General features: G+C 36.3%; 1 protein-coding gene across 6 annotated transcripts in view; it reads right to left on the bottom strand.

Moving 5' to 3' along the window:
* Positions 1-27,890, bottom strand: part of Herc2 (HECT and RLD domain containing E3 ubiquitin protein ligase 2) — a 190,168-nt gene that overhangs the window by 109,160 nt on the left and 53,118 nt on the right. For 4 of the 6 annotated variants that reach the window (XM_058574077.1, XM_058574074.1, XM_058574078.1 and 1 more), the window contains exons 17-35: positions 27,501-27,701; positions 25,304-25,559; positions 25,090-25,214; positions 23,981-24,159; positions 19,219-19,403; positions 17,752-17,907; positions 16,910-17,095; positions 12,053-12,223; positions 11,582-11,685; positions 10,265-10,415; positions 8,131-8,345; positions 7,740-7,872; positions 7,510-7,637; positions 7,222-7,417; positions 6,326-6,459; positions 5,143-5,316; positions 4,930-5,066; positions 4,655-4,806; positions 3,806-3,997 (exon numbers count right to left, since the gene is read on the bottom strand). In XM_058574077.1, the coding sequence (XP_058430060.1) occupies positions 3,806-3,997; positions 4,655-4,806; positions 4,930-5,066; positions 5,143-5,316; positions 6,326-6,459; positions 7,222-7,417; positions 7,510-7,637; positions 7,740-7,872; positions 8,131-8,345; positions 10,265-10,415; positions 11,582-11,685; positions 12,053-12,223; positions 16,910-17,095; positions 17,752-17,907; positions 19,219-19,403; positions 23,981-24,159; positions 25,090-25,214; positions 25,304-25,559; positions 27,501-27,701 (3,175 nt within the window). The remainder of the gene's footprint in view (positions 1-3,805; positions 3,998-4,654; positions 4,807-4,929; positions 5,067-5,142; positions 5,317-6,325; positions 6,460-7,221; positions 7,418-7,509; positions 7,638-7,739; positions 7,873-8,130; positions 8,346-10,264; positions 10,416-11,581; positions 11,686-12,052; positions 12,224-16,909; positions 17,096-17,751; positions 17,908-19,218; positions 19,404-23,980; positions 24,160-25,089; positions 25,215-25,303; positions 25,560-27,500; positions 27,702-27,890) is intronic. The other 2 variants (XM_058574076.1, XM_046428797.2) reach the window with 2 other exon arrangements.

Raw genomic sequence — 27,890 nt, 5'->3', positions numbered from 1 at the left:
TCAACCTTAAAAATGCTAAATTTAGTACTAGGGGCTTAAAATAAAATTGCAATGAGGTAAAAGGAGTTCTTTTTTAATTGTATTTTTCTAGGTGGCTATCTTTTTTTTATTGGTGCATTATGATTATACATAACAGTGGGATTTGTTGTTACATATTAGTACATACACACAATACAACAATGTAAACTGGTCAATTTCATCCCCCAGTATGTCTCCTTTCTCTTCCCCTCCTCCCTAAAAGGGAATTTCTTTAAATAGTTTATATTTGAAAGCTATTGTATCTGGATTATAAAGTTAATATAAAATATTATATGGTTATGATTTCTTAAGTTCTAGAGATCATATTAATAAGGGAAATTCAAATATAGAAATTCTCTTGTTTTTCTGTAGTACCAGTTGGAATTCAAACTCATGAGTACTATTAACAGAACAAGCCCCTATAATTAATAATTTGTGCTGCCTAGGCCACAGGTACCCAGGAGCAAAGAGGAATTGCCAGCCAGCTACAATGTTCTAGCTGTCCTGTCAACCTTAAAAATGCTAAATTTAGTACTAGGGGCTGAAAATAAAATTGCAATGAGGTAAAAGGAGTTCTTTTTTAATTGTATTTTTCTAGGTGGTTATCTTTTTTTATTGGTGCATCTGGAACAACATAAAAAGAAGGGCAATTTCTAGGAGATACGACTGTGTCATTTTTTTTAAAGCGATTCTTAGTTGCTAATGAGGCATTAAGTAATCAATCAGATGAATGACTATTAGAGGCCAGCTGTGTTCCAGCCTGATGTTTTTCAATGGGTCAATGTGAACTTTAAGATAAAAGAGTCTGAGAAAAACCTTCTTTCTCATTTGGACTTGGGCCAACCATTGGCCTTCAAGCATCTCAAACTTTTCATCCAAAGAATAGCACTATCAATCAACTAGATCTAAGAGACATATACAGAACACTCCATCCAAAGAGTAAAATATATATTCTTCTCAGTATACATGGACTATTCTCCAGGATAAACCATGTATTAGACCACAAAACAACTCTTAAATTTAAAGATAGTAAACTCATACAAATGTCCTTCAACCAAAATGGAATGACCAGAAATTCACTCACTTGCAGAAAATCTGCAAATATGTGGAAATTAAACAATACACACTTAAGCAATCTCTGGGTCAAAAAAAAAAAAATCACAATGGATGTTAGAAAATATTTTGAGGGGCTGGGGATGTGGCTCAAGCGGTAGTGCGCTCGCCTGGTATGCGTGAGACCCGGGTTCGATCCTCAGCACCACATACAGACAGGGATGTTGTGTCCACCGAAAACTAAAATAAATATTAAAAATTCTCTCTCTCTCTCTCTCTCTCTCTCTCTCTCTCTCTCTCTCTCTAAAAAAAAAAAAATTGAGACATATGAAAACACAACATATCAAAACTTAGGTAGTACAGCAAAAGCAGTGCTAAAAGGGACACTTATATTTATGAAAGCATGCACTTTAAAAAGATCTCAATCAATAACTCCATGATTGAAGAAATTAGAAAAATAAAACAGAAAAACCAAAGTTACCAGAAGGTAAATGAAATAGAGAATAGGAAAACAATAGAAGCAACAAAACCAAAAATTGTTGTTGTTTTTTTAAAAGTCAGTAAAATTAACAAATCTCTTTGGAATAACTACAAAAAAAAAAAAAAAAAAAAAAGAAGAGACAGAGAGAGAAGATGCAAATAAATAAAATCAGATATATAAGTAAGAAAATTACTACCAGCATAAAAATGCTTATAAAAGAATATTATGAAAAATTGTATGCCAATAAACAGGATTACCTAGATGAAATGGATAAAACTCTAGAATCACACAAATAACCTAACCTGACTCAAGAAGAAATAGAAAATCTGAATTGATCTATAACAAGTAAAGAGATTGAATGAGTAGTAAATTCTATCAAACATTTAAAAAAGAATTAACACCTACTTTCAAACCCTTCTAAAAAAGAGAGCATTAGGGAACACTTCCTAAATCATTCTGTGAAGCCATCATTACCCCAATAACTGTAAAACTATAAAGTATTGCTAAATGAAATTAAAGACCTAAATAAAGGCAAAGACATCTCACATTCATAGAATAAAAGTTAATACTACTAAGATGGCAAAACTCCCCCAAAGTGACCTATAAATTGAATATAATGCCTAGCAAAATTCCAAAAGGCTTTTGTAGATATAGAAAATAATTCATATGAAAATGCAAAGGACCCAAAATAGCCAAAATAATCTTGAGAAAGAAAAGCAAAGTTGAAAGACCCTGATGTCTCAAAAGTTACGATTCAAAAGTCACTACTCAAAAGTCTGTAAATGTTACTACAAAGCCACAATGTTCAAAACAGTACTAGCATAAATAACAGACATATAGAATAACAGAAAGAAACTTAGAATCCAGAAATAAAACCTTCAATATGTACAGACAATTATTTTTCATAAGGATACCCACATGTTGAGGGAAAAAATGATCTTTTCAACAAATGACACTGGGAAAGCTGGAAAACAACAACAAAAAGCTGGACTCTTACCTAGCATCGAGCAAAAATTTATCTAAAAATGGACTATAACTTTAAATATAAGAGCTAAACTTTTAAAACGTACAGAAGAAAACATAGGGGATAATCTTCATCCTCCTTAAATTTGACAATGGTGTTTTGAATATGATACCAAAAGCAGATGACCCAAAAAAAATAGATTTAATCAAAATTGAAAACTGAGTGCATCAAAGGGAAAATAACCCTCAGAATGGGAGAAAGTTCCTCAAATCATATATCTCGTAAAGATCTACAGATATGTAAAAGGCTAGCAACCAGGAATATCTTTGGAAGAGTTTGAGGATTGGTGTCAATTCCTCTTTAAATATCAGGTACACTTAAGTGATATTGATATACCTACAACTCACTACAAAAGGCCAGCAAACAACCCAATTCAAAACTGCACAATGGAACTATGTAGACATTTCCCCAAAGAAGATATGCAAATGGCCAACATATAAAGATTGTCAATATCCACTCACCATTAGTGAAATGCAAATGAAAACCTCAATGAGATACCACTTTCCACCCACTAGGATGTCCTTAATTCAAAAACAACAATAAAACAACAAAAAATAACCAGTTGGTAAGAATGTAGAGAAACAGAAGCCCTTGAAAGTAAAATGGTGCCCCACTATGCAATAGGTGGGTATGTCTCCACAAATTAAGCATGGTCATATCATCATATGACCTTACAATTCTGCCCCTAGGTACATCATCAAAAGAGCTGGAAAGAGGTGTTCAAACAAAAATTTGTATACAAATGTTCCTAGCAGAATAACTCACAAAAGCCAAATGGCAAAAACAGCCCAAATACACAGCAAAATGCTATACATTCATATAATGAAACACTTTTCACTCATAAAGTGGCATAAAATACCAAAATAAGCCAGACACCAAAGGCCACAAATTCCATTTGATTCCATTTTATGAAATACCATGAATATGCAAATCTATAGAAAGAGAAGCAGATTTACAATTGCCAGGGACTGAAGAGTGGAGGAAATCAAAAGTGATTGTTAAATGGGTATAGGGTTTGCCCATGGGATGATGAAAAGTTCTATAACTATAGTAGTAGCAATTGCACAAAATTGTTAATGTACTTAAAACCATGGAATTATAAATCTAAAATTGCTAAAAGGTAATTTTATATTATCTGTATCTTACCATAGTAAAAAAGAAAAAGAGAGAGACATCAAAGCAAAGTTGTGACATTTTTCATAAAAGACCCAAAGCTGGTGCCAACCTACCAATTAGCCGTAGTGCTGTCTGTGTAAGGGCCAATGTGCCGGAGTTGAGCAGGAGGTCGAGGTTGTTCGCACCATGCTGCAGGGTGAGCATGCTAAGCATTACCAGAAGAAAGCGTGCTTGGGGGATGGTCCCCAAGCTGGGTCCCGAGGGGTTCTCATTGGTAATGGTTTGCAGAGGAACAGGCTGAATACCTGGTAAGCATTAACATTCAATCGCTCAATTTCTTATTCACAGATATAAAAATATACATGATACAGAAAGTATTGGTATTTTGGTGTTTATTTTAACTTCTATTTTTCAGTGAGTCTCCATATAGTATGGACACAGGGCAGCTATGTCTTGCTTTACAACAGTCCTTCCACCTGTACTCCTCACACAGTTATATCCATCTGTCTCTAAGACTTAGCATGCTGCTCTCTAAATATCCCTGGGGCCTCCTTTCATTCCCAACCTAACAATTATGTTCCGCTTTTATCCCTCAAAACCACTCCTAGCATTTCATTGTGGATGCTCAAATTACCCAGGAAATAAGTATTGATTCAGAACACAGACATGTTACAAGTGTATAGTATAAGTGATAACCATTAAAATGTGAAAATGTAGTTTTATATGAGAGTACTTCAAGATTTTGTCTTCTGTCAAATTTGGAAAGTTCTCTTTAGAATCTGAAAGTTCACAGTGGCTTAGATTATCAATCTAATATACTAAAAGCAAAAAGTGGCATTTGCAAGTATCTACAACATATAATGAATGCCAAACTATGAAATGATGCTGATGCAGTCATTGACATTACCGCAATATCAACTTTAATACAGTCTTTTAAACACTGGGGAATTTTTTAAACTCACCAAGCTCTTTAAATTTGGCATTTGCATCCATCAAAACATTTCGAATATTCTGAACAGCCCAAGCATACAGCTTGCCAAAAGTTACTTCCAGTAGCATCCGATTAAAAGGCGGGATCAAATCAACATCCTTTAAACAATCTGTAAGAGGTTCCCTTTCAAACAAAGATTTTTAAAAAAGAAATTACTTAGGACATTGCCAGACTTTTAACTTCAGTAGAACAATGTTGTGTTGCCACAGATTCCCACAATTAAGAAAAAATGTTATAAAGTTTTACCCTATATCAATTCCCTCAGGAATAAGCCTTTGCCATCCACAAAACATAGCATACTGCACAGATGGAAGTAGGAAATTTTTGGCTGCCAGTTTCAAAATTGTATCTATCCCTTCCAGGCGAACCTCTGCTCTCTCCAACTGCAAGATGAATGCATACAGTTCAGTATTGGGTTTATTACTCGATGAAGAGAGAAATGTTCTCATAAAACATTACCTGTTTTAGTAGGCACTTTCTCATTTTTTCCACATCCACAGGCTCTTCTTTAAGGGCAAATTCAGCAATTGTACTGAGGAGGGCAGACTGTGGATAAAGACCCTGAACATTCTGCTTCAACCATTTGTATTTGTGAACACCTGTAACTGTATTCAACAGTGGCTGCCATTTATCCTAACAAACAAGAACAATACGCACCATTAGTTTATCATTTTTTGGGGGGGGACGGGGGCAGGGGGGTGGTACTGGGGACTGAACTCAGGGGCACTCGACCACTGAGCCACATCTTTTTTTTTCTATTTTCTATTTAGAGACAGGGTCCAACTGAGTTGCTTAGCACTTTTGCTGAGGCTGGCTTTGAACTCTCGATCCTCCCACCTCAGCCTCCTGAGCTGCTAAGAGTACAAGCATGAGCCATCACACCTGGCTAGTTTATCTTATTAACATGTATTCTAAAAGTTACTTTAATATAAATAAATAATGGCAATAAATTTAAATTAGGGCTAGAGTTGTACTCAGTGGTGGAGCACTTGCCTCACATGTGAGAAGCACTGGGTTCAATCCTCAGCACCACATAAAAATAAATAAATAAAGGTATTGTGTCCATCCACAACTAAAAATAAAAATAAATAAATAAATTTAAATGAATAAGTTTTTGTTTTGTCGGTTGTTTTTTTATGATGTTGGGGATCAAGCCCAAGACCTCACACATTCTAGGAATATGTTCTATGCTGAGCTAAATAGGCCACCATACCCAGATATTTTATAATATATAGTTTTTATTCAAAAAATTATGAAATGTTTATAAGTGAATTTATAATCTCTATATTAATATACTTTGGAACAGGCTAACTCTGCATATAAATAAGATTCCCTTCATGTTAATAGCCGCAGGAACCAAAACAGTTTCTGGAACACAGGATATGATACATTCAATAAATGGCAAATGAATAATGATGCAAGTTAGTACCAAAAATAAAAGTACACACTTCTCCAGCTATAGCTATGACCAGAGTACCATCAGTCAAGTCCATTAGGCATCAATGGGGGCTGTACTTTTAATTACAATCTGGTTTTATTCACTACCCTAAAGGTGCTCAGAACAAAGGCAATACTTGCAAATTCATTTGCCGTGTGCTATGTTTCTATTCATCCAATCTCAGAAGCACAGAAAATACTTCACCTTGGGAGATTTAATTGTAATGGGTCTTTTATCCACATTTATCGGACTATGAGGCAAAAAGCAAGCTTCTTCTAAATCACTCTCTTCATTCCCAATTTTTTCTTCATCATCAGTAGATTCTGGCTTCTTAGGCACTGTTTGAAAACATCATGCATTATGAAAAATCATTTACTTAAATAAAATTTTAAATTAGGAAACATTGAAGTTCGCCTGAAAAATGAATATTTTCTTCAAAGAAACACGTAAACAACATTGTAAACCATAATGCTAAAATGACAAAAGTATCACAATTAGTTTCCCATGACAACCAGTCTCTGCCACACTGTGTCAAGGACAAAAAGAATGAGTGTCCTCTGAAGGGTAGGAGCTCTAATATTCTACTCTCTCATTATTAAGACAACTGACATTAAAGTTAATAAATTAAAAAAAAAAAAAACTTTCTTTTGCCCATCAGTCTAGTAAAGTCACAGTATTTACGTTTTACAGTATTAATTTTCTAGTTACCAAATCATAACACACTGAATTCCCAGTTGTTTCATTATCTGATCTTTTGGAAAAATAAGCAGGCTCTTTATGTTTAATTATAAGTACACATAAATATCATGGCAGTATGTGGAAATGCCAAGTACACTGAATAACAGCAAGCAGCTTTTCTCTAAAATCAGGGATTCAATACATGTAGTTGTTTCAACAGTATTTCCCAACCTTTCATATTCTTTTTTTTTTTTTTTAGAGAAAGAGAGAATTTTTTAATAATTATTTTTCAGTTTTCGGTGGACACAACATCTTTATTTTATTTTTATGTGGTGCTGAGAATCGAACCCAGCACCCCGCTCATGCCAGGCGAGCGCGTTACTGCTTGAGCCACATCCCCAGCCCACCTTTCATATTCTTACCTCTCTTTTTCCTTCGTTCTCGTATTATCTTCTGAGCTATCCTCCTCCAACGGGGCAAAGAACTTAGCAGTTTAAACTTAGACATTATAGAGAGGTCATTGCACACCGCAGGTCTCAATTCATTGAAGAGGAATCTCAAACGTTCAATTACAGGAGCGCAGACTTCCTTATAAGAACGGCCCTGTTCTTGATGAGTCTGCAAAGTTAAATGTGAACAAAAAACTTAACAACAAGTATTTCAGCAACTGAATGCACAGCAAAGGAGAAAGAGAATTAAAATGTATTCACCTTAATGAGTGAGCATTTTGCTTGGTAGACAACTCTACAAACATCCACCACTGATTTAGGCAATGTTCTGTGCTTTACTTGCTCAATACCAAGCGTGCCTGCATGAACTAAAGCTAATGCCACATGACCTGTAAGACATTTAAAAGGAGGGAAGAGCAGAAAAGAATGTGTATTACATGTCAATTGGAAGGTCTCAGTACAGCTAAAATATGTGGAACTGAGCTTCATACCTAAATCTTCATGTTTTAAGAGGCAACATAATAGCAAACGGCCAACCTCTTCCACAGGATGTTCAGGAGGAAAGGTGATGGGTGTGGTCAAGTGGCACTGCCTACAGTACCTTTCAATTTGACACAGAAAGTCCTGCAACAGAAATGGCCAGAGAAAACTTCAGAGCTACCCAGTGAATCTTCATAAATCCTAGTGGGCCACAGCTTCTGATGTATTTGCAATCAGTAATGAATGCTCTGAAACCTTGCTGACACATGAACAGAACCAGTTTCTTACCTCAAAATACTTTCAATAATACACAAAAACTGTGCTATTCATAAAGGCATGAAAGTATTCATATGTCAAAGTTCTCAGAATACTGAGTCAGAAGTTGGGGAAGGTCTGGCTTACTTTCACATTGTGGTCCTGGATGTTATTGTCTGCAATGGCTTGCAGGAATGCCTGGGAATGGTCACCAAGAGCCCGTCTGTGAGAACAGAGTCGGGATTTGCTGGCAGGTGTGCCCCCAGGAGAGCTGCAGTGGTCCTCATCTTTCTCCTCATTGTAGCTATAGTGGATCTGGCTGGTCTGTAAACCTCCAGAGAAAATGGATGACTGAAGCCACTCTAGAAAATGCAGGAGCAAGTATTAAAGAAGGATCTTGATTGCACTCTTCAGAAACAAACAAACAGGGGCTGGGGTTGTGGATCAGTGGCAGAGCGCTTGGCGAGCACGGGCGAGGCACTGGGTTGGATTCTCAACAGCACATAAAAATGAATAAATAAAATAAAGGTATTGTGTCCAACTACAACTAAAAAAAATTTAAAAAACAAACAAACAAACAAAAAAACACTGAACTGAGTGCTCAATTTAGGTGAAATTCAGCATCAGGTATAAGAAAGAATCAATCCCCAGTACCAAAAAATAAATAAACCTGAGCCTAACCCCTAAATTTTTTGCTGACCTCCTGTCTTGCCATGTTATCAATGCTGAGTATGCAGACAGGGGGAAGAGCAGAGCTGAACAGTATCTATAAAGAACATCCTTAGGGTAGGCTAATATTATTAGAGTATTTATAAAGTAATAAGAACAAGAGAATATTTTAAAACAACACAAAACTTTGAAAAGGAAAGATCTTAGAGATGGGAGACCAAATGAACTGGAAAGAAGAACCTGTGTGCAGTACAAGATACAGAAATGACAGGTTCAACAAGAATATGCCATCTGTTAGAGCCGACAGGAATATTAACTATAACTTTTATGACAATGGGAAGAAAATATATCCAAAAAGAGTCAGAATATATATATCACTATGGATTTTTATTAATGATTTAGGTTAACAGAGTATTGTTTCAAACACACAGTCAAATCTGAGAAGCACTCAGAATTCTTTCACTGAACATTTAGATTTAGAGCATTCAGGAGCATCCCCCCAAATGATTGCATTAACTATTATAAAACACAAATCTGATCCTGACTCTCCATGGCTCTATTCAGAACACTGGGAACACCTCTTTATCCCTCAAAGATACGCTTCAGATCTGATTCTGCAGTGGATTCAGCCCCCATCCACCAGGGCCCATAGCACTATTTACTCTTTGTACCTTGGAGTTTCCCATTCTCACTCTCTGATGATTTGTGGGAAATTCATCCTCCTCTATTATGACTGTCTGAAGGAGGAATGCAGGCAGGCACAGTGAGGGCATGGGCCCAAAGGACTGCTCCACAGGGGACCAAGTAGACACCAAGATCATCCTCAACAGATGTCCACTCTGACAAAAAGCTAGTGACCCCATCCTTCTCAACAGTGACCCTTATGATCTGTGTTTCTCCCCAGAATCTCCCAAACCTAGTTCCAGGACTGCTGCCATTGTGGAACCTTTTTTCAGCAGAAGCACTTCTAAATGCCTCCATATCATCATTTACCACCCTGTTTTCTGACCCACTTAGCAAGTTGGTTCAACATCAAACAAGCAGCTGAGAGTGGAAGCATATCCTATCCATCTCTACATTCCTAATGCCCAGCATGGTAATTGATATGAACAACTAACTGTTCAACATATACTTGCTGGAAGGACAGGTGCACAGAGGAGAAATATACAACTACATGAAAAAAAGGTTAATTCCATCATTGGAGATACAGAGAAATTTCAATATTTTAGATGTTGCAGAAACTGTCATTCCAAAATGTATCTGACTTAAGTCTGGTAAAAATGCAATTCTTAAACAGAAGGCTATTCCTAATAGGAACAGCCAATCCACACTGTGCAATTTAGAGATAATGGTTATTTTGGACCCATTTGCCACATGCAATACATGAGACTAGTCAGAGGACAGACATTCCTGCACACTAGCTAGCTTTCCTGAGGCCATAGACCATAAGACAAAGGAAAGCTGTATCTAACTAACTGGTGGAATCTCATTACCCTTATTATTTTTCATCAGCAACAGCTGATTTTTAGCCCTCTCCTATCCTTAATGGAACTGATGGCTCAACTAAAATAAAATAATCTGATTGGTTAGCAGAAAACAAAGTTTTTCTTACTGGCACATTCAACCTCCACAGGAGACAGCGGTGTGCTCATTGCTAAATAGGAAGCATGTAATCCAAGAAGGAGGCCCAGATTCCTCTCTGTGTCTATCAGTGGTGAAGAAAGACTTCCCAGATCTGGTATGGTAACCACTTCTTGGTCAGGCTGGAAAAAATTTAATTTCAACATCAGTCTAAGAAAACAAGATTAATTTAAAACATAAAACCTAAAAGAATAATAGTTTATGTACTCAACACATTCCTGAGCCATGAAGAGGGCAACTGGATGTTCTGGGCACCCTGTTCCTATATTCTACAATGATCTTAATACCACTATGCTCAAGTAACTAGATACCACAAAAAACCCACACATCCTAGAAAAAAGACAGCAGACACACCAATCTATGGAGAGGTGGGGGAAGAAGTACAGATAAACAACTTAGCTAGAATATCCCTTAGGAAATTAAATAGAGTTTCCACAGTGATTATATACAATGCTTCAGAAAACAGTGAATTGATATGTGCATAAAGAACTCAACGAGAAACAAAATATATAAGTGTTACTATAGGTTAGTAAATTGTGACCACTCGTGGAGGAAATACTTAATTCTAATAAAAAGCAAACTCATTAAAAAAGAGTTTATTTTTATTTCATGTAAAAATAATTTTAAATTTTTCCAGCCACATCAGACAGTTTACAGTTTTCCCTTTCATAAAATGCTTTAAGCCCTACCCTACAATATTTACTGAATTTTATTAAATCTGGAAAGCCAATCCCAATATATAAAGTCAGAAATCTATGGGAAAGACCAACTTCTATCCTATAGAATTATGCTCCTACAGTTCTTCCCCAAAATTACATAACTCGGTATATTAAACCATTCCAAATTTCTACCTAAATTTACATAACAAAATTTTAAAGACCAAAAGTTAAACTCCTTTTTTGTGGAATAGTGTCTATATTTCTTACACATTGACAACTTTAAAAATAATTTTTCAGGGCTGAGGTTGTAGCTTAGTGGTAGAGCACTTGCTCAGCATGTGTGAGGTACTGGGTTCAATACTTAGCACCACATAATAAATAAATAAATAATATGAAGGTATGTGTTCATCTACAACTTAAAAAAATTTTTTTAAAGTTTTCAAAACCAACAGATCATAAATCTTAAGTGTAATTTCATTTATGAAAAAAACTTCTAACCAATCTTCATGTTTATCACTAAACTCCCCCAGAGGGTCCAAATATGAGTACTTCTGACTAAAACTCATTCTATCACAAACACACAGAGGGCCTCCCCAGACGTCCCCCACATCACTCCTGGAAGGTCTCACCTCCAAATACTGGCCAACACAGAAAGCATGCATTGATTCCCGTGTGTCTTCAAACTGCAAAGCAGCTTCTAAAGCTACCACTGGGTCTTCACCTACAAACTGAGCTGAAACAAAAAGGAAAGGAGCACTTGATTTCAATGCAATGTGCCTAGACAACTATATAGAAATAGCAAGCAGGTTAACACGAAAGTAAGGGTTACAGAGCATAATTATCTCTCACTCTCTCCCAGGACTGCCTGGACCAAAACAGAAAATGGGAACAAATTCCAGTAAGTATTGGAACAAAATGATAATGCACAGAACTTCTCCAAGTGGGCCTGAATTTGTTGATAAGATAAACACTAAAAGTCACAGATAAATGAAAATAGAGGCTGAAGAACAGGAGAGATCACCTATAAGCTGACCCCTCTGCTTAAAATAACAGGTTATTAACTTTTAACCATGAAAGACAAAAAAAACATACAGCCTTACCAAGAATACTATTTCCTGTTAATGACTGTGTCTGGAAGTCCTTTATGTCATACACCTTCCCATCAATCACAGTCCAGAAGCCTCCATCTTTATTGTGGTTCTCCAAATCAGCTTTGCGTATAAGTGTCACTTCCTCATTATTTCGACAGTTCTGACCTGTAAAAAATGACTCTGCATATACAGAAACCAAAAATCAATCAATAGATCAACAGTCAAATGGAAAACCAAACAGAAAGAATAGAAATTTTAAAATTTACAATTGTAATAGGAGAATAACTTACTCTTTCTATAACTAACACTACAAACAAATTCTATTAAATACAGAATGATATTTTTAAAAACTTACTCAGCAGGAGTATCAAATCTGGCTATGTTCCAGGCCACAGAGGAAATCTCAACTGATTTCAAAGACAAAATTAAGAGCCTGTACTGGCTATAACATAGTTAAAACTAGAAACTGGTAAAAATAAGAAAAAAATTGTCCACATATTTGAAAATTATAAAATATACTTCTAAGTAACCCAAAATTCTAAGAAAATAATGGCTATGGAAATTAGAAAATGGCTATGGAAATTAGAAAATGAGTGATAATCAAAATATTGTCAATCAAATCTTGGAATAAATGGCTAAAGGTATACTTGAGGAAGGATATTTACATTTAAATCTATATTTTAGAAAAAAATAAAATCTAAAATTTACTTTTGAGTTAATAAACATCAAATTAATAAAATTCTACTGATTGATAATGGCACTCAAAAAAAGTAAAATCTGATTGGTCACCTTTGAAAATGCTAGGACACCAATTCAGTCTTATTTAAAAATGGTTGGATCAGGGGGAATCAAACTTGGATCATATCCATCCCATACAAACTATACCTAAAGTTAACCAAACAGCTGAGAGCAAAGCTGTCAGGGGCTGACAGTGGGGGAAATAAAAAGTTAGTCTTGAGTGGGTAAAGAGTTTCAGTTGGGGAAAATACAAAAATGCTACAGATGAATAATATTATTGCATAACAACGTGAATATATGCAATGCCACTGAAGTGTGCACTTAAAAATGATTAAAATGAGCCAGGCCCAGTGGCACACACCTGCAATCCTAGCATTTCGGGAGGCTGAGGCAGAAGGATTATAAGTTCAAAGCCAGCCTCAGCAACTCTGGTGAGCAAATCAGAGAGACCCGATTTCTAAATAAAATACAAAAAAGGTCTGGGGATGTGGCTCAGTGGTTAAAGTGCCCCTGGGTTCAATCTCCAGTACCAAAAAAATTTTTTTAAATTTTAAATGGTTAAAATGGTCTGGTGTGGGGGTGCACGCTTGGAATCTCAGGTACTTGGGAGGCTCAGGCAGGAGGATTGCAACTTCAAGGCCAGCCTGGGCAACTTAGAGAGACCCTATCTCAAAACTGAAAAAAGGCTGAGGATGTAGCTCAGTGGTAAAGTGCCCTGGGTTCAATTCTCAATTCACTTGCACATGTGCGAGCGCGTACAAACACACACACACAAACACACACAAATTAAAACAGTAAATTTTAAGTTACACATATTTTATTGCAATTTAAAAAATAAGTTTAATTCCACCCCATCCCTGACCACTAAAAAAGAATGTTCACAAAGAAAACTACAGGCCAAGATAATTATATGGCAAATTTTACCAATCTAATACACACCCTTCCAAGAAAACAAGAAGAAAGAACATTCTCCAACTCCCTCCACAAGACGAGCATAATCTTGGTAATCAAAACCTAAATATCTATTGTTTTTCTGTTCTCAGATCAATCAACTACTTTCTCCCCTGCCTAGCTAACATTCTCAGATAAACAGATTGTCAAGAAGTGCTAAAAGCATGGGAGCTGCCCTCTTCCCGCATTACAGCTTCCTTAGAACAAAGGGGTACTGGTTATCAATAACTTATATGGTATCTCAAGAAAAGAAAATAACAGGCCATAGAAAAAATTATAAGGAAAATGGCAAACATAGATGCAAAGAAATTCAGAAATATTACAAACACAGATATAAAAAGTCTTTAAAAAATAGCAAACTAAGATCAGCAATAAATATTTATATGACCAATATTATAACCAAGATAGTTTCATTCCAAAAATAGAAGAGTGACTTAATGTTTGAAACATTAATAGAAAAAGGAAACTTTAAAGATCATCCTGATTTACAGAAAAATGCTTGACAAAATTTCACATCCAATCATAAATGAAACTTCATCACAAAACAAAAGCAAAAGGAAACATCTTTAATATTTAAAAAAATGTACAAAAAGAATCCTACAACAAACATTGTATGCCATGTGTGAAAATGAAAAGCATTTTCTCTAGAAAACTGCCTTGTTTCCTAGTAGAAATAAAACAAGGATGCACAGTGCCAACATTTCTACTTGACAATTTATCTAAGGGCCTGGCAAGTGCAGTCAGTCAAGAAGAAAAGAGCTGTAAGTGAAAACAGACACAGGTACAGTCACTTGACCTAGACCAAGGTAGCACTCCAGAAAAGTGACCAAGGACAAGCCTTTCACCCAAAAGTGCTTGCACAATAAACCCTATCTCAAAACTTCCACAAAACCCAACTCTAAGTGTGCTATGACTCCAAATGTGAAAGTTAGTATGCTAAAACTTGTAAATATAATGTGTAAGATGTGGGTAGACAAAAGACTTCTTAGAGCACAAAATGAACAACCATAAAAAGATTAACAAGTTGGATTTCTTAAAATTAAACTTCCATTCATCCAAAAACACCATAAAAGTAGATGAATGGATAAAGAAAACGTGGTATATATACTCAATGAAATATTAGTCAGGATTAAAAGAGAATAAAATCGTGGCATTTGCAGGCAAATGGATACAGCTGGAGAATATAATGCTAAGTGAAGTTAGCCAATCCCAAAAAAACAAATGTGGAATATTTTCTCTGATTTAAGGCTGTTGACTCATAATGTGGTGTGGGGGGTGGGGGGCGGGCATGAGAGGATTAGATAAACTCTAAATAAGGCAAAGGGGAAAGGGGTGGAGGAGGCAAGGGGGAAGGAAAGATAGTGGAATGAGATGGACATTATTATCCTAAGTACATGTATGAAGACACAAAGGATGTGACTCTACTTTGTGTACAAGAAGAGATATGCAAAATTGTGCTCTATATGTATAATATGAATTGTAATACATTCTGCTGTGATATATAACAAATTAAAATTTCAAAAAAAACATAAAAAGATCAAAAAGAAAAATCTATGCAAGAAAGAGAGCCAAAAGCTTATATCCAAATGTACAATAACACTATGAAATATTAAAAAAGAGAAACAGCCAGATAGAAAAATGGGTTGAAAGCTTAAGCTGACACTTCACAAAACAGAACATTCAACTGGTTATCCCAACACATATATGAAGGTATTAACCCTTATTAATAATCAGGAAAATGCTTCTGAACATACAGCAAAGATATCAGTGCACACCCTCCAGAATGCCTAAAACAGGAAGCACTGACAATGCCAGGTCTGGGTGTGGAGGTGGAACTGCAAGAATCCTCATGCTTTGCAATACAGATGAACATGGGCATAACTATAGGAAACTGGCAATCTACAGTAAAGCCTCCTCTACAAACCAGCAATTCTACCAAGCAACAAACATGTCTAAACCAATTTATATCAACTATAACCTAAACCTGGAAACAACTTATATTTCCATCAATAAGTAGAATGAATTAATTGTGGTATACTCAAAGATACACTACATATAGCAATAAAAGTGAAAAAATTAAATGGCATGATGAAGCTCAGGAACTAAATGCTGAGGCAAAAATCAGACACCAGTGGACACGTACTGTAAAATTCCATGTATATGAACTCCAAGAACAGACAAAATTAAAACTATGATGTTCAAGAACACAAGCTTAGATAATAAAATGATCCTAAGAAATAAGGGGACAATGCCCCCCATACCTGGAGAGAGACATGGTGTAGGGAGACAAGGCAGTATTTGGCTGAGTCCTGCCATGTTCCACATTTAGCCTGCATGGATATAACTTAGTTTTCCCTACTTTTGTGTTATATTTCATAATTTTTAAAAAGTCTTTAAAATTAGTAAAATGCTGATCAAATTAAATGCCCTCGGTCATATTAACTATAGAGACAAAAATAACATGACAATTTAAGATCACTCCTAAACAAAAGCAAACAAATGCTGAAAGTATAATTGTATTTAAAGTAAAAAACTACATTTGAAAATCCTAAGGCTGTTTTCCTTGGCAAACTGCCATCTCTTATTTTAAGTTCCTATGTGGTAAAGATGAGGGTCTAAAATATAAGAGGAAAAAGCACACTCAGCTGGAGCTTTCATTTTTTAGGAACCATGATTTAGATTAATTCTGAATCCAAGAAACAAGAACTATGGATGGTGACTTACATTTAAAAAAATGCCAAAGCTCCAGCTTTGGGACATCAAGGTTTCACTTTAATTTGGAGTGCACTACAGACAATGTCTACAAGAAAGCACTCACTGAAGCCAAATAACACCAATGACTTTGGGATGGGAAAGTCAGCCCAGACCAATTCCTGCCTCCTGAGCTGCACCATATCTAACCACCTCAACAGTATCTTCTGGAGACACCTTCCAGGAAAGGGCTTTCCAATACTTTCTAAGTAGTCCATTTTAGGACTTAACAACAATTACTAATACAAGAGACTTCCTTAAATGCAACCCAAATCTCTCCCAATTTAGATTATCTTCATTTTCGACCGCCACTGCCATCAGTGGAAATGGCAAATAATCGGTCTTCCTTTGTAAAATGTAACAGAAAGACAAGAATAGATTAGATAAAGTTTTCCTCAGTGAAAGTCCTAAGTTAAGATGCCATACCCATTATGCCAGGCCAGGCTAACTCTTCATGATCATCCCGTTCCTTTCCTGGAGCCAAGTGGTTGAAGCGATCCAGGTGTTCCAACAGGCCACCCAGAAGAGGAACAGCTCCAGCCTCTTGCATGAGACCAGCATTTTTACTGAGAAGAAGCACTATAGAAACTACTAGTTCTGGAAGGAGAACACCTATATTTAAAAAGAAATTTAAAAGGCATTAAAACTTGAAGTGCATATCCTATAAAAGCTATGCAAAACCTTACTCTATGTTTAAATTATAAGTCATAAAATAAGGAATGCATGTCTTTTCTGTAGGATTATTTTATCTTTTATTTTGAAAGAGGGATATAGCTACCAAAAAGAACCCTCAAAGTTGAATTTTTTTTTCAAAAAAATGTTTCAAACACAGAATTATGAACTATAGTCTTTCATTCAAAGAAGTAAATGTCTAACACTATGTTTACCATCAGAAAAAGAGGGACTCAAAAATAATGTTCTAACCTTATTTAAAAAAACACTAGGCAATATTAGAATGTATTATGATTTTGAAGGGGGCAACGAATTTTTATGTTGCCCAAATAAAATTAAACAATTACCACTGAGCTCATTATTGAAGTGTTAAAGTGATGTTATAAATCTAAACCACCAATTATATTTAAAGGGTTATGATTCCCCTATCAGATGGCTTAACACAACAAATTGCCAAAAGCTAAAAAAAAAAAAGACAAGAGGACCAGAAAATTTATACAATAAATACATGCAATTTTATCTGGAAAAGGTACATTTTAGCGTTCATCAATCTCCTAAAATAAACATTTGCCCATAGGCAGAAGTAAGATAGATACCTGTGAAGTCCCCTTCTACAATGCAAGCCACCTCTGCAAAGTGTCGCCAGCTGGTAGAAGCAATGCTAGCTGCCACAGGCAGTATATCACCAATGTGTGTGCACAGAAGAGCTGTGTACTTTTTCAGCAAGGAGCCAACACCCATTAACTCAGGACCTTGAAGAAAGATTTCAAAATTTTCACTATTAAAAATTTACTCTACAAACAAACTGCTCTACTATTTTACTCTCAAGTTTGTATTTTTTACCTGAAATAATTTTCCCAAACAGGAGTCTATGAACCCTTACTCCTTGGCTTGGTTTGGTTTTCTTGTTTTGGTTTTTGGTTTCTGTGATACTGGGAAGCAAACTCAGGACTTTGTGCAAGCTGGGTAAGCACTCTATCACTGAGCTACATCCCCAATCCTTCCTTCCTTTCTTCCTTCCTTCCTTCCTTCACTTATTTAATTAGTTAGTTAAGTCAGTTAGTTAGATGGTTTTAAGTTTTGAAACAGTATCTCAGTAAGTTCCTTGACTCTTTTTATGTCATATAACATGAGGGACAATGAATCTGATTATGTTAAATTTTATACTCTATACCACAAAATACCTAGAAATTTGGGTTTATAAATACTAAAGTCATAATTTATAGATTTTTAAAATTTTTATATCTAATGCAAAAATGTTTGTTTTCCTAAGGCTTGTAAATTATTCTCAATGAACAAAGCTAGGCATTTCTCAGTCTCATTAAAACCTTCAACTTTCTGCCTACATGGTTATTAATAGTTTTTTAGTCCTTGTGGTTTTGCCTACAAGATGGTCATCTCTTTCAGATCATAAATCTACATATTTCCATCACTGACACTGCCTAACTCCTTTCAGAAAGTAACTAAGTTATAAAAATATTAGCAAAAGCAGCACATCTTTCTAACCCTGGCAGAGAGGCACCATGACCTATGTGGTGCACAGCACTTACGCATCATCCTATTGTCATCCTCAGGGATTACCCCAATTCTGCAGACGAGAAATCTTTAAACCCAAGAGACTTAATTCAAAGTCTAAAAGCTATTAATTATCCAGAGCTATCCCGGAAACTCAGTCCTCCTCCCACTACACCCAGCTGTCTTCCCTGTGTGGCATATGAACAGTCATTCTGTCACTATTCAATTCCCATGTCATGTCAGTCACCAAAGTTTGACAAAATGTGAAACACATCTGACAAATCTTTTGTAAGAATAAACTGAACACAAAGGCATCTATGTATTATGTCTAAAGAATTTAAATGTTAAGACAATGAAATAAAATATATTGATCAGTCTGACACAAAAATATTAGATCAAAGAAAGTAGATGCAAAATGAAGGCACCAAAATGGTTGCATTTTATAGTATGAGAATAACACATCTGCACATACAGAACAGGCATGTCAAAAGCCTAAATTTAAAAAGCCTAAAAGACACAAAGATTCTTTCACATTTTAAGCAACTTACTAGAAATATCTGAGGTTTGACCAATACTTTCTCCTGGATAAAGTTTACTGATAAGTAAACGTTGAAAACGCAGTAACAAATCCAATGAAGCAGATCGTTCACGACTGTGTTGCTCAAAGTCCAGGCACGATGAAATTCGACGAGCAACATCTTTCAATCTGGCTACAGTCTGAGAAGCAATGTTTCTATGCAGAGGAAAAAAAGGTTTGCAAATTAAACAAATTATTTATGTTAATAAGATGGATGGGGGATAAATCATGACATAAGCTAATATCAGAAGCACAGAACATACATGCAGGTCACCTCCAGCTGGCTACCAACCCCAAATGTGTCAGGTATATCTTCAAGAAGCACAGCCTTAGTCAAAACTGAGCACAGGAGCAAAGAAGATTCAAAAGATACAATGCCCCTTTGCTTACCCATGTGCTTCAGAGCTTCGTGGAATGGTCCAATCTGAAAGTAGATCTTACTCAAAAAGGAATATTCCTATACAAACTTTTGGAAGAAAAAACTGGCACTTTTTGTTTAAAGCTACATTTCAAATATATAAACATGATCTACTCTTAAAGACAAGACTTGCGTGCATTACTGTTTCTACCTGACCAGCACGGGCAACATGGGGCAGGTCATGTGGAGGGTAATCAGGACACAGAGAATATGAGAAAGGAGACCAAAGTAGGTACAAACAACTCCAGGGCAGCATAACAGGTGCCCAAAGAACATGGCAGCAAGGAAAGTGGCATTAACTCCAATCCCAACTGAGCAATGTGAATTGAGCCATGAGCATGAGCCATCAGCAGATGGGGAGAAAGGACAAAAATCATGAGTTTCCAAGAGGTTCCATTAGAAGAACAGTAAAGTTTCTGATTCCATAATGCAGAGTACAAAGGAACAAAGGTGAGGAGAACAAGCCACAGAAGCAGGAAGGGGACACTGAAGGTAACAGAGGGCCAGGCTATTAGGACTAGATTCTGCAACACCAAGATACTGAGGTTTTGAAAGGAAAATGACCTCTGCCACAAACGTGTTCAAAGAAGGTAACTCTTAGGACAGGGTGAAAGCAAACTAGAGGGGATGAGGGAGAGGGACCCTGCCACACAGCAACAGTCTCAAGCAATAAGCAAGCTAGGACTCGATCTCTGGTTCTGAGAATAAAAAGGAGAGAGTAGATTATTGAAGTCAGAATTCAACAGAGGGGAGAACAACTGAAGTAGGGCCTGGTTCCAGGGCTGCCACTGAACCAGGTATATCCCACCAGCCCCATCCAAGCCAAGAGTGTGTGTGGCTAGGCTGTACAATACATTTCACTGCCACTGCCACCAAAAGACAGACCTGAGGATCTCTGCATAACACCAAGGTCAAGGACATGCTTTTGGCTTCACTTCTTTAATTCCTAATATGACAGTAGACTTGTTGAGAAGAACTGTCAGTGGCACCTGCCCCATGGTTCGCACCAGGAAACTGTCGACAGTGTAAATGAGGACAGGAGCAGGAGACAGACACAGTCAGTGGCTAGAAGTCCCACAGCAACTTGACTCACACCCAGACTGCCTATGAAGGAGCAATGCATCATCCTTGTCACACAAAATAAAGATGAGCATGCACTGGGGTTGCCACTGCCATCTGACCTCAACTTTCAACTTCGCTACCCAATAACCTACCCTGACATTGAAACAGAAGGAACAAGTCTAGAATTTGGCACTTATGCTATACCTAAAGAAGCAAGATAGTAACAAAATATCATAAATATTTTAACTTATTTCCTTATCACAAAATTCAAAATCTAGTTCCAGTAGGGTTCACTAATTTAAAAAACTTTACTGCTCTTTGCTTTTTAATAAAAATGGTACTGTGAGAGCTGAGGATGTGGCTCAGCGGTAGAGCACTTGCCTCGCACGTGCAAGGCCCTGGGTTCAATCCTCAGCACCACATAAAAAAAATTAAATAAAATAAAGATGTTGTGTTCAACTACAATTTAAAAAAAAAAGAGAGAGATGTGTTTCTAAAAAAAAAAATGGTATTCTGTGGCTCTCTGCCAGTGTTAAGAATGAAGAATTATTCTCAAATCTATTCCCAGCTTATTTTTGGCAAGTAGTAATTTCTTCAACCCAAGTTTTCTATACACTAAAGGACATGAAATGTCTCCAAAATCTCTTTCATCTTTAGGTTGAAAGAAATACATATAAATATTCAAATCTACATATAAATATCCTCCACTCACCAACATGTAAGTAAATAAAATTATATCTATCCACACAAATGGAGGGATACGTTGTCTATACTTGTGAAGAGCCTGGATCATTGGTGTTCTGTTAATAAAAAGGCTATGAATACATTTTTCTTTTCCAATTCTCTAAAATTTTTATGAGGCAAAATTTACTTCTATACTTAAGTTCTGGTTTCATGCTTCTTAAATAGCAACATTTTTATTATAAATCTGTTGTGGAACCAAAGAACTGTACAGGACCCCAGATGCCACAGAAGTGAAAAACACATACTCAATAGAAAGAAAATGGACTGTGAGGATAGCACAGAACTAAATAAACAACACCAGTAGTGTCGTGTGTATAATTTGAAATCTTCTATTAGTCATATTAATAAAAGTAAAAAGAAACATGAAATTAATTTTAATAATATATTTATTCCATGTTATGATTTGGTTAAGTATCCCTGAAAGTTCCGTGTGTTGAAGACTTGGTACTCAGTTTAGTGCTAATAGGAAGTGGTGGAACTCATAAGAGATGGGATCTAGTGGAAGGAAGGGAGACATGCCCTTGAAGAAGATATCAAAACCCTGGCTCTTCCCTCTCTCTTTCTCTTTGCTTCCCGGTCATCACGAAATGAGTAGCATCCTCTGCCACATGCTCCTTCCATGACATACCACCTCACTATAGGCCCAAAAGTAAGAGAGTCAACAAACTGTGGACTGAAACAATGACCTTCTTTCCTTATAAATTGTCTCAAGTATTTTGTCACAGTAATGGAAAGCTAGCACATCCCAACATGTTAAAAATGGCATTTCAACATGAATTAATGTAAGAAAAAAACTTTTGACATATTTTACATTGCTTTGTGTTTTTGTTTTTGTTTTTTCATAGTAAGTCTTCAGGAGCCATCGGGTCTCTAACCTATGCAGCATCTCAATTTGGACAATTAGATTTTCATTTAAAATACCTAATCCACACTTGATTCATAAAATGTATAGTTAGAAAATGTAGATACATATGATTACTATCCCAAATAGACTTTAAAGTTCTGAAAAAGGAATAAATTTTTAAATTTTACTTTTAATTAATAAAAGGTAAACAGATAAGATATTCAGCCACAATGGACACATCTCAAATGCTAATCAACTGTGGTGAATGACAGCCAAACTGGACAGTAGAGGGCTAGCCAAACCAGTTTCTGCAGGTCCAATGAATACTCTTGAATACACAAGAGAGAAGAAACACTGGTCTCCCCTTAGAGGACAAGTGACCCACAATAGGAAACTAGCACTAGCCCTCTGCCAGGGACATCAATGGCCCATGACACACACATCTCCTCAGTAAAGAAAGAGGCATTCACCAACTTAGCACTTCTGGAAAAAAAAAAACTTGCTTTAAAACTTCTGCATAGAACTTTATATCTTAACTACCAAGAACTTAAACACCCATTTTCTCATCTGATCCTGAATTAACTCTGAAAGTAAACACAGCTCTTATTCTTACTCCCACATTACCATGCTGTACAGAGGTTCACCTGCCAAGTTTATAAGTAGTTATAACTAAAATTTTCTAAGAACAAAGCCCAAGATATTTCTATTATCACAAACTATGTACAGTCAATTCTCTATTTTAATTTGTTAAATTAAAAGGTCAGAATGTAGGGAATACTGATGAAAGAAAATAAGAAAAAACTTCAGAAAAAACATTTTTCAAAAAAATGTTTACTAAAACCGAAGAAACACTAGAACTAAAACTTACTCTTTCAAAATGTCACTACATGCCCACTAAATTCTACTGTAGGGATCAGGCCAAAGGACCCCCTCCTCTGAGAATAGGTAGGCAGAGCAGCAGCCACTGCCTGGGTCTGTGCTGTGCACTCAGCTGCCTTATCCAACACACCTCGGGGTCTACTTTCTCTGGAAGTAGAAAATATAATAAACTAGGAATCTAAGTTCATGTATAGCAAAGTTTTACTAAATACGGGTACAATCTTTTTTTTACTTTCTAACAAATCCCTTTTATAAATCATGTTGATTTTTTTGTTCTTTTGAATCACCTTTTTTAGCCAACTCTGTCTGACCACTTTGTCTCTTTCCAAGATTAGCCTCTTCTAACAGTCTGAATCTCTTCCTGATCTAGCATTCCAAAATAATGCTCACCACTTTCATTTACTTTGTTTTTAAAAATTGTCTTACGAAATAATATACACAAATCTATAATTTATAAAATTAGGCAGGATACAACAAATTTTTAAAAACAAATCTTATCATGACAGTCTCAAATGCATCTAACCATTGTCAATGCAGATATGACTCTTTTTATGTGTTCACTGCACACTTCAAGTTCTCTTTCATAAAAATCCTTAGAATCTCCTCATACTCTCCAACCTCTCCTCTCATCTATATTTATAAGTCTGTTCTTTACCCTCAAATCGACACTAGGTAATTTTCAGAAAAATTTTCAGCAAACACATTCTTGAAATCTTAGTACTAGAGTTCACTAAATTACATGAAAATGATAACTAATTAAAACATTATGCAGCTAATACTATTTACCTAAGAAGCTGCTGTATGAGCTGAACCAGAGGCAAACACTGTTTGCCAGAAGATTCATAGATCCCTGTGTTAATAAGGTCTTTGTCCAACGGAGTCCTACTTCTATGGAATGTTGAGGCATTTGCTTCCTGTTCATCAATTTCTTTTTCCTTCTGTGCTTCTTTTTTGGCTTCAATATCCTGTAACTCATGAAACAGAAATTAGTGACCAATGATCTCATTAGTAGGCATGAAGGAATGCTAGACTGATCCCTGACTCCACTGTCCAGCTATCCCAGCCTCTGTGAGGAAATGCACACATTTGGTGACACTGGCACACACACCTCATCAGAAATCCCATTCGGTTGCTCAGTTTCTGTAAAATTTGCTCAGTTTAAGTAAAATCTCCTAGAATTCCCATACATGCTGGTTCAAATGTAAATGGTAAAGCCACTCAGGGAAACTGTAAACACAGGCTCACCCTAGGACCCAGCAAAATTCACTCCAAAGTTTTCAACCAAGGGGAAAACATATGTTCACTAAAGAACTTGTACTAGCGTGATTACAGAGGCTTTACATAATCAAAAACCAAAAACAATCAAATGTCCTTCAACAGAAGAGTGAATAAGCCAACAGTAATGGGATATTTCTCAATAATAAAAACAAACACCAATACATGCAATGATATGGATGGATTTGAGGCAAAACAAAGACGACGCAGAAGAGGAAAGAATCTACTATATGATTCTATTTATGTGACATTCAGAACAGGCAGAATTCATCTAAACTAAGGGGCAGGGAGTGTCCTAACTGCAAGTGTAAATGGGCAAAGATCTTTCTAAGTGATGGAAATGATCTATGTGATGAAGGGGTATCTGTCAATTTCACTAAAACAGACCCAAGTGGGAGCACTTTTTCACACTTAAATAATGGTTTATTTGTTTTCAATTAGAAGATAAGAATTTTATGTTAAGAAAATACTTAAATGTGACTAAAAATTTTGTGTTCTACTTCCTCCAACAATTCTGCAATAGGTCATGATTTCTATACATGTGAGTATAGTAGTGTCAACCCCAGCTCACTACCAGGTAAAATTGCCCTGTTAGCTACCATGCATTCCAAGAGCTGTACCTGGATTTCTGCAGTAATTGCTGCATTTAAGGCTGACTCTAATCCTCCATCAGCCATCAAGCTGCCCACAAGCAGATCAATCATGAATCGACGACCTGGACTTATATTCACTTCATTGCCTGAAACTAGAAAAGGAAATTGTTTTTTCTGCCACTTTAAGTAAACCCCCTTCTAAACCCCTATCTGAACTCCCCTAGCCCTCCCTATTCCTCACCCAAGCCCACGCCTTGCCCAGGCACACCTGCACAGGGCAGGAGAGCAGAGAGCGCCCGGGCCCGCTCCTCAGCTGTGGGCAGTAGCACAGACCAGCCACTCTGCAGCACAGCCTGGGCAGCTGACTGCACAGTGCTCAGCACACCCGCACTGCTTGCCAGGGTCACCACAGTCTGCTTCAGGCTGTTCAAAAGGACACTGCCCAGACCTAAACCAAGGAATTCCGGATCAACCTGGTGACTAATGGCAGCATGCAACTGAAAGGAGAGAAACAATTTTTACTTAGAATGCTTAAAAGGAAACAGATTTCAAAATCTTATTATATACCAAATAAAACCCAATCTAAAGTATTATTTAAATAAACAAAATTAACTTTTCAATACAGGCTGGGTATCCCTTAGCCAAAACGCTTAGGACCTGAAGTATTTTGGACCTGGGTGTTTTCAATTGTAGAATATTTACATATTTACATGAGATGTATTGAGGATGGGACCTGAATCTAAATATAAAAATTGAAAATTAGGTTTCATATATATCTTATACACATAATCTGAAAGTAATTTTTACAATATTTTTAATGCTTATGCATAAAACAGTTTGCACACAATGAAGTTTCCACTTATGGCATCATGTTGACACTCAAAAAATTTCAAATTTTGACTTTGAATTTTCAGTTTTGGGATATTCAACCTTAATATTTTTTTTTAAGTTTATGAGAAAATTGCACATTTTCCCCTTTAGACTTTTTTTTTTTTTTAAGAGAGAGAGAGAGAATCTTTTTTTTTTTTTTTTTTTTTGGTAGATGGACACAAAACAATGCCTTTATTTTTTTATGTGTGCTGAGAATCGAACCTAGGTCCTGCCTGTGCTAGGCGAGCACTCTACTGCTAAGCCACAATCCCAGTCCCTTAATATGTATTTTTATAAACTGAACTTTAAAAGATTTTGCCCACGACCTAATATAATGGAACAGAACACCTGATAATTAGAACTCTGAAGGTAGAAAGGGTGAGTTTAGGTTTAATGCATCCTTACCAATGAAGGAAGGAAGATAAATTAATTTTTGTAGGCTTGTTTTTTTAAGCTTTAACCATTTTCACTACGAAGAAGTGAAGGCACTGATGTAAGGCATTTCATAAGAATAAATTTTTTAACCCAGCTATGCATACATACATAGAAAAACTGAAAAAATCAGCAGAGAATAAACAAATGAACTGACAAAACTCAGATAACCTAAAAACCAAATCCTATTAAATTATCTTAAGAGAGGTTGAAGTAAATATATTTTTTTCAGACTTTCTGCCTCATATATCCTGATGAAAAAAATTATGAATCTCAGCAAAACGGAAATGAGTAGAATCTAGTGGGGAGGGAATGCAAGCAAAAAATGAGAAAATAAATTGGTTATTTAAAAAAAAGACTACATATCTGTGTAATTATAGCCTCCTAAAAATGATAATCAGAGGGAAGTTAAAAAATAAATATATCATTTAACCAATCCTAAGAAGTACCTTTTTTTTTTTAAGTTTGAACATCTGTAAAATCAGAATGTGTCTTGCAAATTGCAATTGGAAACAATTCTTTCAGAGGCACAAAAAACTAACACTGTGCCTTGGACCTAATATAATGGAACAGAACACCTGATAATCAGAACTCTGAAGGTAAAAAGGGTGAGTTTAGGTTTAATGCATCCTTACCAATGAAGGAAGGAAGGTAAGGTGATTTTTGTAGCTTTTTTTTTTTAAGCTTTAAGCATTTTCACTATGAAGAAGTGAAGGCACTGCTGTAGGGAACTGAGCTTACTGCACAGAGCTTCCACAGTCCAGAGGAGAGATGGCTAGCACTAGTCTCTCAGCTAGGACCCTACTCTCTCTCTCAACCACCTTCTACCTCACCAGTCATTTCTCCATCTACAACAACAGTAAATTCAAGACTATCCCCCACCAACAAATGCCAAGAAGTTGATGGTAGCAGAAATAACACAATCCATACACACTCCTACCTGCATGCAAAGACTGACTTCCAGGATAAACATAAAATGACCAGATCAAATTTTAACATTACTCCATCATAATTACTTCTAAAATGCTTTAAAAGTTTCATGAGCAGTTCACCTAGAGAGCTAAAAACCAATGCTCTTCAATATGCACAAACGTTCTTATGAATTCCTGCGATACTTATAAAAGAAGCAGAGGCACCTGAAGTCGTAGAAGATTCAGTGTTGCAACAGCCATGCACTCTTTTTCTTGTGGTGGGGGCCAGTCAGAAGTTCCATCCATCCCTTCACTCACTTGCCGCAGCAGGAGATCCAGCTGCTCAAAAGTCATAGAGCAGATGTCCACCACAAAGGGAACACGGAGGCCAATGGACCATTCAGAACATGATGACCAGGCAAAGCTCTATGAAAGAGACAAAAGAACTTAAGATGAATCTACAAATTCAGCTACTGGTCTGTCCTATAGTAAAGATTTACCACTGTACATATAAAGATGCCTTAAATGGGGGCCAGGGCTGTAGCTCAGTGGCAGAGTACTTGCCTAGAATATGTGAGGCTCTGGGTTCAAATCTCAGCACCACATAAAAATAAA

This window comes from Marmota monax, unplaced genomic scaffold, assembly GCF_021218885.2.
Source record: "Marmota monax isolate L192 unplaced genomic scaffold, Marmota_monax_Labrador192_F-V1.1 WCK01_AAM20220418_F8-fsc00179, whole genome shotgun sequence".
Lineage (NCBI taxonomy): Eukaryota > Metazoa > Chordata > Mammalia > Rodentia > Sciuridae > Marmota > Marmota monax.
This window is presented reverse-complemented; position numbering and strand designations above follow the sequence as displayed.